At 50.8% G+C, this 13145-nt stretch overlaps 1 protein-coding gene across 3 annotated transcripts in view; it reads left to right on the forward strand.

Annotated features, from left to right (window-relative positions):
- Positions 1–1176: 1176 nt before the first annotated feature.
- Positions 1177–13145, forward strand: part of CEP135 (centrosomal protein 135) — a 196679-nt gene continuing 184710 nt past the window's right edge. Inside the window, exons 1-3 of one of the 3 annotated variants that reach the window (XM_075347062.1) lie at positions 1178–1451; positions 10734–10773; positions 11900–12067. In XM_075347062.1, coding sequence (XP_075203177.1) covers positions 10745–10773; positions 11900–12067 — 197 coding nt within the window. In that variant the 5' untranslated portion in view covers positions 1178–1451; positions 10734–10744. Of the gene's footprint in view, positions 1452–10733; positions 10774–11899; positions 12068–13145 lie in introns of all 3 variants that reach the window. The other 2 variants (XM_075347063.1, XM_075347061.1) reach the window with 2 other exon arrangements.

Raw genomic sequence — 13145 nt, forward strand, 5'->3', positions numbered from 1 at the left:
GAAACCGCTGCTGCAAATAAAGCGCATGTTTGCTGCGATTGGATGCATTTTTTGCCACTTTTTCATGCAGAAAAAAAGAAACCGTCCAGCACACCCTCAGCCCGGCCCCCGGAGCAAAGGAACCAATGGTGGATGCGGACAAAGTCTAAAAAGGACGAAAATCTGAAAGTCCATCCAAAGGTAATAGTCATCAATTTCACTAAAAAAAAAATAAAATATAACTACGCATTTCTAATCATAAACCTCATAATTAAGAATGTTTGATTTGAAATGTGCAGTTCTGTTTTTCAATAAATTTCGATTTTAGCTGCACACTGTGAAGCTGGATCTCCGGCCTTTTTTATGCACACGGTGCGCTTTTCCCATATTTGTTTTCTTATAGAATTTCAGAAAATCCTTCCGTGTAGTGCACATGTTCAGGAGATTTTCCCTTACAGATTTTGTAGCAGAATATAATCTGCAGCATGTCAATGCTTTGTTTTTTCCTGCGTTTTCACCATTGAAAGCAATGAAAAAAAAATGCAGTAAAAAACCCCAGAAAATATGCAAGTTGTTTTCCACAGCGTCTTCCTTCCAGAACAAGCAGATTGTGTACAATCAAATCTGCAATGTGTGAACATATCAGGTTTACTTTATGCGTTTTTTTATGACTTTCAATGGTGAAAACACAGGGGAAATCGCTGTGACAATTGACATGCTGCAGATGATTGATCCAACCAAATCTGCAAGGAATAAACCTGAACGTGCACAGCACTTCAGGATCCTCATAGACTTTGCTGGGATAAGGATATTCTTGCAGATTTGTAGAAATTTGCAATCACGTGGGAAAAATGCAACGTGTGCACACAGCCTAGAAGGTGCAGAAAATCTGATGAAATCTGAAACAAACTGATGACTGTGCTGAAACTTAGAGGAAAATCACTGATTACAGTAGGACCGGCTCCTCACAGTGACACTGTCTATATGACCTCCTGCAGCTCCGCTCCAGCTGCACATAATAACGCGTCAGCTGACATCTGCGCTATACGGGGGGCGGGGCTACCCTCTGCCGCTGTTCTCATGCACGGGGGCTGGATTTCGCTTTCGCCGTTACTATTAGGGCGGAAGTTCTCCAAAACAAGGGCTTCGTACTATCACGTGCTGCCCTCACATGGGTGGAGCTGCGCCGCCATCATCACAGGGGCGTAGTTTACTACAGCATGTGACAGACGTTAGGTGACGTCACAGGGCTTGGAGGGCGGACAGGGAAGAGTTGCTATGAGTTACGGGCGGTGCGCTCCTTCGCTCCGGGCCCGGCTTCCTGCGCGCCATTTTCAAACCGCGTCTGTGCCCGCCGTCCACATCTCCCATGGTCCCTCAGTGTGACCTCCGGCGTCTGTACGCCCCAGCTCAGGGACTGTCATGAGGCCGTGGACGCCCGCGGTGGCCGTACACTGCCCTGTCCTGAGCCGGTAGGTCCCTGCTTCCTTCTTACATCATAGTCCGGGTGTTACACCGAGCCGTATGGCGGATCAGCTGTCCGAGTGCTATGTCCTTACTACATACGGAAATGTGACTGGTGCTTATGTGCAAACGCCTCTCTCCTGTGATCCGCACTGCTCCCCTCTGCGGTGCTGGTGTGCTGCCTCCTCTGCTCCCCTCTGCGGTGCTGGTGTGCTGCCTCCTCTGCTCCCCTCTGCGGTGCTGGTGTGCTGCCTCCTCTGCTCCCCTCTGCGGTGCTGTTGTGCTGCCTCCTCTGCTCCCCTCTGCGGTGCTGGTGTGCGGCTCTCCCCTCTGCTCCCCTCTGCGGTGCTGGTGTGCGGCTCTCCCCTCTGCGGTGCTGGTGTGCTGCCTCCTCTGCTCCCCTCTGCGGTGCTGGTGTGCTGCCGCCTCTGCTCCCCTCTGCGGTGCTGGTGTGCGGCTCTCCCCTCTGCGGTGCTGTTGTGCTGCCTCCTCTGCTCCCCTCTGCGGTGCTGTTGTGCTGCCTCCTCTGCTCCCCTCTGCGGTGCTGTTGTGCTGCCTCCTCTGCTCCCCTCTGCGGTGCTGGTGTGCTGCCTCCTCTGCTCCCCTCTGCGGTGCTGGTGTGCTGCCTCCTCTGCGGTGCTGGTGTGCTGCCTCCTCTGCTCCCCTCTGCGGTGCTGGTGTGCTGCCTCCTCTGCTCCCCTCTGCGGTGCTGGTGTGCTGCCTCCTCTGCTCCCCTCTGCGGTGCTGTTGTGCTGCCTCCTCTGCTCCCCTCTGCGGTGCTGGTGTGCGGCTCTCCCCTCTGCTCCCCTCTGCGGTGCTGGTGTGCGGCTCTCCCCTCTGCGGTGCTGGTGTGCTGCCTCCTCTGCTCCCCTCTGCGGTGCTGGTGTGCTGCCGCCTCTGCTCCCCTCTGCGGTGCTGGTGTGCGGCTCTCCCCTCTGCGGTGCTGTTGTGCTGCCTCCTCTGCTCCCCTCTGCGGTGCTGTTGTGCTGCCTCCTCTGCTCCCCTCTGCGGTGCTGTTGTGCTGCCTCCTCTGCTCCCCTCTGCGGTGCTGGTGTGCTGCCTCCTCTGCTCCCCTCTGCGGTGCTGGTGTGCTGCCTCCTCTGCGGTGCTGGTGTGCTGCCTCCTCTGCTCCCCTCTGCGGTGCTGGTGTGCTGCCTCCTCTGCGGTGCTGATGTGCTGCCGCCTCTGCTCCCCTCTGCGGTGCTGGTGTGCTGCCGCCTCTGCTCCCCTCTGCGGTGCTGGTGTGCGGCTCTCCCCTCTGCGGTGCTGGTGTGCTGCCTCCTCTGCTCCCCTCTGCGGTGCTGGTGTGCTGCCTCCTCTGCGGTGCTGGTGTGCTGCCTCCTCTGCTCCCCTCTGCGGTGCTGGTGTGCTGCCTCCTCTGCGGTGCTGATGTGCTGCCTCCTCTGCTCCCCTCTGCGGTGCTGGTGTGCTGCCGCCTCTGCTCCCCTCTGCGGTGCTGGTGTGCGGCTCTCCCCTCTGCGGTGCTGGTGTGCTGCCTCCTCTGCGGTGCTGGTGTGCTGCCTCCTCTGCGGTGCTGGTGTGCTGCCTCCTCTGCGGTGCTGATGTGCTGCCTCCTCTGCTCCCCTCTGCGGTGCTGGTGTGCGGCTCTCCCCTCTGCGGTGCTGGTGTGCGGCTCTCCCCTCTGCGGTGCTGGTGTGCTGCCTCCTCTGCGGTGCTGGTGTGCTGCCTCCTCTGCGGTGCTGGTGTGCTGCCTCCTCTGCTCCCCTCTCCTCTGCGGTGCTGGTGTGCTGCCTCCTCTGCGGTGCTGATGTGCTGCCGCCTCTGCTCCCCTCTGCGGTGCTGGTGTGCTGCCGCCTCTGCTCCCCTCTGCGGTGCTGGTGTGCGGCTCTCCCCTCTGCGGTGCTGGTGTGCGGCTCTCCCCTCTGCGGTGCTGGTGTGCTGCCTCCTCTGCGGTGCTGGTGTGCTGCCTCCTCTGCTCCCCTCTGCGGTGCTGGTGTGCTGCCACCTCTGCTCCCCTCTGCGGTGCTGGTGTGCGGCTCTCCCCTCTGCGGTGCTGGTGTGCTGCCTCCTCTGCTCCCCTCTGCGGTGCTGGTGTGCTGCCTCCTCTGCGGTGCTGGTGTGCTGCCTCCTCTGCTCCCCTCTCCTCTGCGGTGCTGGTGTGCTGCCTCCTCTGCGGTGCTGGTGTGCTGCCTCCTCTGCGGTGCTGGTGTGCTGCCTCCTCTGCGGTGCTGGTGTGCTGCCTCCTCTGCGGTGCTGGTGTGCTGCCTCCTCTGCGGTGCTGGTGTGCTGCCTCCTCTGCGGTGCTGGTGTGCTGCCTCCTCTGCGGTGCTGGTGTGCTGCCTCCTCTGCGGTGCTGGTGTGCTGCCTCCTCTGCGGTGCTGGTGTGCTGCCTCCTCTGCGGTGCTGGTGTGCTGCCTCCTCTGCGGTGCTGGTGTGCTGCCTCCTCTGCGGTGCTGGTGTGCTGCCTCCTCTGCGGTGCTGGTGTGCTGCCTCCTCTGCGGTGCTGGTGTGCTGCCTCCTCTGCGGTGCTGGTGTGCTGCCTCCTCTGCGGTGCTGGTGTGCTGCCTCCTCTGCGGTGCTGGTGTGCTGCCTCCTCTGCGGTGCTGGTGTGCTGCCTCCTCTGCGGTGCTGGTGTGCTGCCTCCTCTGCGGTGCTGGTGTGCTGCCTCCTCTGCGGTGCTGGTGTGCTGCCTCCTCTGCGGTGCTGGTGTGCTGCCTCCTCTGCGGTGCTGGTGTGCTGCCTCCTCTGCGGTGCTGGTGTGCTGCCTCCTCTGCGGTGCTGGTGTGCTGCCTCCTCTGCGGTGCTGGTGTGCTGCCTCCTCTGCGGTGCTGGTGTGCTGCCTCCTCTGCGGTGCTGGTGTGCTGCCTCCTCTGCGGTGCTGGTGTGCTGCCTCCTCTGCGGTGCTGGTGTGCTGCCTCCTCTGCGGTGCTGGTGTGCTGCCTCCTCTGCGGTGCTGGTGTGCTGCCTCCTCTGCGGTGCTGGTGTGCTGCCTCCTCTGCGGTGCTGGTGTGCTGCCTCCTCTGCGGTGCTGGTGTGCTGCCTCCTCTGCGGTGCTGGTGTGCTGCCTCCTCTGCGGTGCTGGTGTGCTGCCTCCTCTGCGGTGCTGGTGTGCTGCCTCCTCTGCGGTGCTGGTGTGCTGCCTCCTCTGCGGTGCTGGTGTGCTGCCTCCTCTGCGGTGCTGGTGTGCTGCCTCCTCTGCGGTGCTGGTGTGCTGCCTCCTCTGCGGTGCTGGTGTGCTGCCTCCTCTGCGGTGCTGGTGTGCTGCCTCCTCTGCGGTGCTGGTGTGCTGCCTCCTCTGCGGTGCTGGTGTGCTGCCTCCTCTGCGGTGCTGGTGTGCTGCCTCCTCTGCGGTGCTGGTGTGCTGCCTCCTCTGCGGTGCTGGTGTGCTGCCTCCTCTGCGGTGCTGGTGTGCTGCCTCCTCTGCGGTGCTGGTGTGCTGCCTCCTCTGCGGTGCTGGTGTGCTGCCTCCTCTGCGGTGCTGGTGTGCTGCCTCCTCTGCGGTGCTGGTGTGCTGCCTCCTCTGCGGTGCTGGTGTGCTGCCTCCTCTGCGGTGCTGGTGTGCTGCCTCCTCTGCGGTGCTGGTGTGCTGCCTCCTCTGCGGTGCTGGTGTGCTGCCTCCTCTGTTCCCCTCTGCGGTGCTGGTGTGCGGCTCTCCCCTCTGCGGTGCTGGTGTGCGGCTCTCCCCTCTGCGGTGCTGGTGTGCGGCTCTCCCCTCTGCGGTGCTGGTGTGCGGCCTCCTCTGCTCCCCTCTGCGGTGCTGGTGTGCGGTTCTCCCCTGCTCCCCTCTGCGGTGCTGATGTGCGGTTCTCCCCTCTGCGGTGCTAATGTGCTGCCTCCTCTGCTCCCCTCTGCGGTGCTGGTGTGCGGCTCTCCCCTCTGCGATGCTGGTGTGCTGCCTCCTCTGCTCCCCTCTGCGGTGCTGGTGTGTGGCTCTCCCCTCTGCGGTGGCGGTGCGCTGCCTGCTCTGTTCCCCTTTATGGTGCTCTTGCACTGCCTCCTCCGCTCCCCTTTGCGGTGCCCGTGCGCTGCACAATTGGTTGCACAATCACTCACTCAAAAGACAGCTATCTAAGATATGTGAGGGCTTAGTGTACCATGTAGTGTAGACAGAGCAATGTAGGCAATGGAAAGGCTGCAGCGCCTAAATAAACATACAGCCATATAATGTGTCCTGTGAGCTTTTTTGTGAATTGTAAAACCCTTTTCTGGTCTGGTATTTCCTCTTAAAGGGGTTGTCCAGGCTAAGCTCTCAAGTTTGCAGTCACTTTATGACTGCAGAATTGTGAATCCTCAGTGCAGGATTTCCTGGGAGCAGGTGGTCATGTGACTGTGAGTATGCGATTTGCCACATTCCAACTAGTATCGAGCAAGGCAGCGCACGTCTAGTCGGCAAATGACTGCATGTATGCAAATAGCATGCTTATGGTTACATACTCGCATTTTCCTGGCTTCGGAAAATCCTTACAGTGTTCACATTACATGCTGTGAGGATGCACAAGTCGTTGAGAGCTTCAGTCACTGTGACCACAATAGTGCGAGGAGTTTTGTCTGCTACAATCTTGTGCATCTCATATGAACGTTTTATTACAAGTAACTAAACTTAACACAGATTTTTTTAATCCTCAGTTAAACAGTGAAGACGATTAATGCCAAACACCGGGTGCCATGTACATTCAATTCAGGGCTGTGGAGTCGGTAAACCAAAGCTTCGACTCAGACTCCTCAATTTCTCTTGCACAGACTCCGACTCCTACATATATTGCTTATAGTTAGGTGAAAAATTTATTGTAGTACATGAACATGTGAACATCAGACATTTAATAATTTTTATGATACAATAATCAAGATATTTGGATAGAACATAAAATATATTTATTGGAATACAACTGTAGAACACAAAAAACTGCAATAAATTGTAAATATGTAATACACTATAATAATAATAAATAATAATCTTTATTTCTATAGCGCCAACATATTCCGTAGCGCTTTACAATTCAGGAGGATCATATACAAACAAGTAACAGTTATAGAAATACAATATTTAGAGGGGAAAAAAAAAAATACAACCCTGCTCGTGAGAGCTTACAATCTACAATGAGATGGGGGGAGAGGCAAGGTTATATATATATATATATATATATATATATATATATATATATATATATATATATATATATATATATATATATATATATATATATATATATATACATACACATATATACACACACACACAGATATATATGTAATCTACTGTATATTACATAGTGTATTACATATTTACAATTTATTGCAGTTTTTTGTGTTCTACAGTTGTATTCCAATAAATATATTTTATGTTCTATCCAAATATCTTGATTATTGTATCATAAAAATTATTAAATGTCTGATGTTCACATTGTACTACAATACATCTTTTCACTTAAATATAAGCATTATACTAAATGTTATTATTTAGTAAAATATTCAGCACATTCTGCATTGCACTCCTGTCCCCAATTTATTATATATTTTAGGAGTCGGAGTATTTTATACCGACTCCACCAAAATGAGCTCCGACTCCACGACTCCGACTGCACAGCCCTGATTCAATTATCATATACAGTCATGGCTGAAAATGTGGGCACCCTTGAAATTGTTCCAAAAATGAAGCATTTCTCCCAGAAAATTCTTGCATTCACATTACATTCACACGACCGTTCCGTTTTTGCGATCCACAAAAAACTGTCCTGTTTTTCCATGGATGCATCTGTGTGGCACCAGTGTGACTTCCGTCTTTTTTTGCAAACCGCAAAAGAACGGAAGGAGAGTTACATACAGCCCAGGGTATCTGGCCAGATACTCATCCCCGTTTAAGGTCCTATGAGGAACAGAATCCAGCACAAAGGGGTAGGAGCAAGAGCTACATACTCACCGATCACCGGGCAGCTGTCACACTGCTCCCGCGGCAGCTCTTTGTTCTTCCCGAGCCGCTCGTTAGCCTCATTTCATATGCACTGCTCACCAGCGTCTGTGATTGGTTGCAGTCAGAAGCAAATAGAAAAAAATTTCCAGCGTCTTCCAGAAGATAAAATGACAATTCTTTATTCATATAAAAATCTTCTTACCATCAAATAAAATAGTACATGGAGACATGAGGACAGAGGAGCTCTTTCCTACGCGTTTCACCCTGTAGAGGGCTTAATCATGGAATGATATTGGTTGCAGTCAGACAGCTGTCACTCAGCGTGGGAGCGTGTGTGACTGCAACCAATCACAGCCGTCGGTAGGCGGGTCTGTATCGTACAGTACAATAAATAATTTTTAAAAAAGACTGTGTGCCATCCCCCTCAATTTTGATACCAACCAAGGTAAAGCCTCACAGCTGCTGGCTGGTATTCTCAGGCTGGGGAGATGCACTTTATTGGGAGCCGCCAGCTTAAAAATATCAGCCAGCAACCTGCCGGAATTGCTGCATCCATTAGATGTGACAGTTCCGGGATTTTACCCGGTTCATCCTGAGTGCCCTGGTTCGGTGGCAAACGGGGTAATATACTGTATGGGGTTGATACCAGCTGTGTAATGTCACCTGGTGTCATGCCATGGGATTTTGATGTCACGGCGTCTATCAGATACCCGATATCACTAATCGAGTCAGTAATATTAAAAAAAAAAAAAACAACAAATTTTTATTTGAAAAAAGACTTCTTAAGACATTCCCTCTTTCACCAATATATTGGAAAGAAAAAAAACTAATCTGGGTCCGGCGTAAACCAATAAGGGGTTCCCACGACGATCCATACTCACTGTCTCAGTCAATGAAGAACAGAATGTTCTGGCTGGGAGAGCAGTGCCGTGACCTGAGCTAACTTCATTAGGGTTAACCCAGGTCACTGTAGGGCATGACGTGCGCTGACGTCAGGAGGTTAGCTAGGTACATTACCTGGATGATGAACGCCGCTGCACTCCTGACGTCAGCGCTCATCACTGGCTTCCATTGTCCGCTGCGTTCACAAGCGAAGTATCACATGTGACGTCACCGTTAGTCATAGTCTCGGGCCGCCCATGAGACTTGATGTGAGAACACGGCGGGCATAAGTCAGTGACTAGCGTTGATGTCAGGAGTGCAGTGAACTTTATTATCGCAGGTAATGAACTTTGCTAACCTCCTGATGCCAGCGCTTGTCATCCCCACAGCTGCTGACACTGGCACGGGAGCAGAACACAGACTGCAGGGTCACTCGACGGAAGTCACACAGAAGTGCTTCCGTGCGGCTTCCGGGCATTTTGCGGACCCATTGACTTGTATTCCGTCACGGTCCGTTATTGCGGAACAGAATAGGACATGTTCCATACTAACAGGACATACGGCATCCGATGTGTTTTTTTGTAGGAACTGATGCACATGGAAGTGCTTCTGTGTGCCATCCGATCCTACACAAAAGGCATTGAAAAGTTGGTCCTGTCAATAGGTCTGCAAAAAAAAACGGAACAGGACAGACGAAACGCTTGTCTGAATCAGCTCTTAGGCCCCTTTCACACATCAGTTTTTATCCATCAGTCACAATCCGTTTCGTGATTGATGCGACAGATTCGTTGCAGATTGTGGTAAAACTAATGCTATGGATCCCTGTAAAAAAAAACAAAAAAAAAAAAAAACGGATCTGTTGTGCCACTTTTTTTCATGCCAAAGGTTATTTGCTATTGAAAACCTATATCACCCTGGAAAAGGAGAGAAAGAGTTTTTCTGACCAGCAGGGAATTTACACATCGGGGCATGCTCAGTTAAAAAAAAAAAAAAAAAAAAAAAGTGATCCGTCACCAGAAACCGTCATTTCATGGTTTACGACGGATCCTGCACACATAGGCTTCCTTTCTAACAAACGACAGACGGTGACTGATCCGTCGCTGTTCATTTTTTCGACGCAAACAAAAAACTTTACTTTGGAATTCGTCTCCATCCAACGGAAACTCATTTTTCAACGCATCCGTTTAACAACGGATGAAACGGGAGGCCATCCATCACAATCCTTCACTAACACAAGTCAATGCGAAAAAACCGGATCCAGCACTGGATTCGTTTTTTCAAAATGCGACGGATTGTGACTGATGGCAAAAAAACGCATGTGTGAATGAGCCCATACACTTTTTATCAAATACATGTTTATTTTCTTTGTGTGTCTTGGAACACCAAAAATCAGAGGGGAAAAGGCAAATTGGACATAATTTCACACAAAACTCCAAAAATGGGCTGGACAAAATTGTTGGCACCCTCAACTTAGTATTTGGTTGCACATCGATTGAAATAAATAACTGCAATCAATCGCTTCCTATAACCATCAGCAAGCTTCACACTCTTCCCAACTGGAATTTTGGACTCTTCTTTTGTAAGCTCCTCCAGGTCTCTCCTATTTGAAGGCGTCTTCTCCCAACAGCAATCTTAAGATCTCTTATAGGTGTTCAATAGGATTTAGATCCGGCCTCATTGCTGACACTTCAGAATGCTCCAGTGCTTTGTTTCCATCCATTTCTGGGGGCTTCTTGAATTATGTTTAAGGTCATTGTCCCGCTGGAAGACCCATGACCTAGGATGTCATCCCAGCTTTCTGACACTGCACTACTTTGCAACCCAGAATTATTTGTTAATCTTCAGATTTCATGATGCCTTGCACACAGTCAAGGCATCCAGTTCCAGAGGCAGCAAAACAATCCTAAAACATCTTTGAACCTCCACTGTTTGTGACTGTAGGTAGTGTATTCTTTTCTTACAAGGCATCATTCCGTCTTTCGATAAACAGAATGATGTGCTTTACCAAAAAACTCTATCTTGGTCTTATCTGTCCACAAGACAGTTTTCCAGAAGGATTTTGGTGTTCTCGCATCCATTTTGATGAACTGCAGTCTAGCTTTATTATGTCCATGTCAGCAGTAGGGTTTGCCTGGGTCTCCTGCCATTTCATTTCACTCAAATGTTGATGGAAAGTTGCGGTGACTCTGATGCATCCGGAGTCTGCAGGACAGGAAAAATTCCTTCAGAGCTTGATTGGGACTGCTCATTCACCATTTGGACTATCCTGTGTTACAATCTTTCATCGGTTTTTCTCTGCCGTCCACGTCCAGGGAGATTAGCTACCGTGCTATGGGCTGAAAATTTCTTGATTCTGTTGCGCACCGTAGACAATGAAACATCAAGATCTCTTTAGATGGCTTGTAATCTTGAAATTGATATTTTTCAACAATTTTGGTTTTCAAGCTCTCTTCTCTTTCTGTTCTCTGTGCTTAGTGAGGCACACACAGACACACAATGTAAAAATTGAATCAACTTCTCCCTTTTTCTCTGCTTTCAGGTGTGATTTTCATGTTGCCCACACCTGTTGTCGGCTACAGGTGAGTTTGAACAGGCGTCATTTGCTTGAAAGTTTGTTTACCTACAATTATGGAAAAGTGCCAACAATTGTGTCCTGGCAATTTTTGGAATTTTGTGTGAAATTTATGTTCAAATTGCCTTTTTTTTTCTATTTTTGAATACAAATGAAATTTAATATGGTGTATAACATATATAATTGCAATAATTTTCTGTGAGAAAAGCTTCATTTTCTGGAACAATTTCAAGGACGCCAACACTTTTGGCCATGACTGTATGTAAATGCTGAGTCAGTCATTGCTGCATGACGAGTTGTTACTGTAGAATACATTTTCTGACAGCTCCGTAATGGATTGTAAGCGAGTCTGTGCCGGCTTGGTAATGGTGCTTTCACACTGTGGTCCTCTCCCTGTTCAGTGGTCCCATTGGGGCTCCCGTCCGAATCCCCCTCAAAATGGGATTCGGATGTATGTGCCGATAAGGCCCCTGACTATAATGGAGCAGACTGGGTCTCTGTGTGCTCTGTCGTGCAACATTTTTGGGTGTATACGCCTCTTGGAGGTGAACACCGAGACATAATAAACTGCATCTGGGTGTTCGCCTCCAGTAAAGGTATACCCCCGAAAATGGTGCATGACAGAGACCCAGTCTGCTCCATTATATTCAGGGGCACATATACATCTGAATCCAGTTTTGCTGATGTTTGGATGTCACAAAAGCGATCACATGACATATATGGGGGTGTACACCCCCCTCCCCACACACACACACACACACTCCTTGCTGTCACAGCAATTAATCTGTTCCCTGCTATCATGTGGAACTGACGTCCAGGCCGATTCACGGCACTTAAATGAATAGACGGCCCAAGTGGGGTGTAGCTGACCACACCTGATGTTTGACCCCCAGGTAAAATGGGTGCGCACTGTCCTCCAGTAGGACGGCTAGTCACAGTCGCTGCCTTTATAGGGCCGGCTGTTCTGCGTGCTCATAGTTTCTCATTCAGATCTCAGTAGACTCCTGCAGAAACAGCACGAGCCATTGTGAGCTGATGACTCTTATGTAAGTGGCACAAAATCTGAAATTTACTTCAAGAACGAATTGCTGCAAATATTTGCTTCTAACATTTGGCCTTATATTCCTGTGCAGAACTCAGGATCGAACTGCAAAGGATCTGACTGAATCGTCTGTGAAGATCGCTACCATGAGCTCTGCTGCCGAAAGAAAATTTATCAACCTCCGCAAACGTCTGGACCAGCTCGGCTACAAGCAGCCGCTGGGTATTGAGTCGCTACCTCTTGTAGAAAAACTCTTCAGGTATCTTGGAGCTGCAATAGAGCTGTAATAAGATGAGGAACACCAGAATACGTGGCCATATGACAGTGAAGGACTCTCTATTTCATGGAACAAATCATTAGTTTCTGTGACAACTAGTTAAATTCTCCATAATCTTGCTCATGTCAAATTGCTGTACCAAAAATGTGTAACATCAGCCTTAGTTATTAAAGGGGATTTCTGTCCCTCTTCAAAAGTGGCCAAATAGAAGACATGGTGGGGGGGGGAAAACTGCTACTGACATCTTTGAACACTTGCTTCTATATTGGGCTTCACTGGGACCAGCAATGACGTGCCAGTGCATAGTCATATGGTGAACCTGACCACTGAGGGCAATTCTTGGCTGCCAGGCTGTGATGGGCGAACCCGAGCTGTAAAGTTCGGGGTCCGTATTGGACACTTAGGCCTAAGCCACACGGCATGAAAATCGGTGCGAGTGGAGTGCGATAAAAAATCGCATTCCCCTCGGACCAATATTAGCCTGTGTGTCAGCACCCATGAGCGATTATTTTCTCAGCCCTAACAACAATTGCAGCATGCTGCGACTGTAATGTGAGACTCTTTCTCTCACCCATTCAAGTGTATGGGGTGAGAGAAAAATCGCACTGAGAGAGGGAGATAAATCCCTCCTCCGTGCCGGCCCGCTCCTCTTCAGAGCCGGCTCGCCTCCCCGCAGCTGAGGTCCGCTAGTACGATAGGACCTCGGTTGCAGGGACACTTGCATGACACTCGGCTCTGCTGTACTGCCAGCGTGAGCCGAGTGTCATGCGAGGGGATCGCAGTAATTCCCATGTGGCCCCAGCCTCAGTGCACGACCTCCGAACACTGACTTCCCAGGGATGACTGTTACTTTTTTGCTTCGGCCACTCTGATTAAAAAAAAAAAAGAATTTAAGAAGGACAGTTATACTTGCTGAGTCTGTGTGGCTGTCACACTACTAACGGGACCACTCATTAAATCTTATGAATGTTCACTGCTTCCCCCACCCACCCTTTGATTGTCTATGATTGGATGCCAGCTTCTGTGATTGGTTGCCCTCACACTAGCTGTCTGGGTCCAC

This window comes from Anomaloglossus baeobatrachus, chromosome 1 (assembly GCF_048569485.1).
Source record: "Anomaloglossus baeobatrachus isolate aAnoBae1 chromosome 1, aAnoBae1.hap1, whole genome shotgun sequence".
Taxonomy (NCBI): domain Eukaryota; kingdom Metazoa; phylum Chordata; class Amphibia; order Anura; family Aromobatidae; genus Anomaloglossus; species Anomaloglossus baeobatrachus.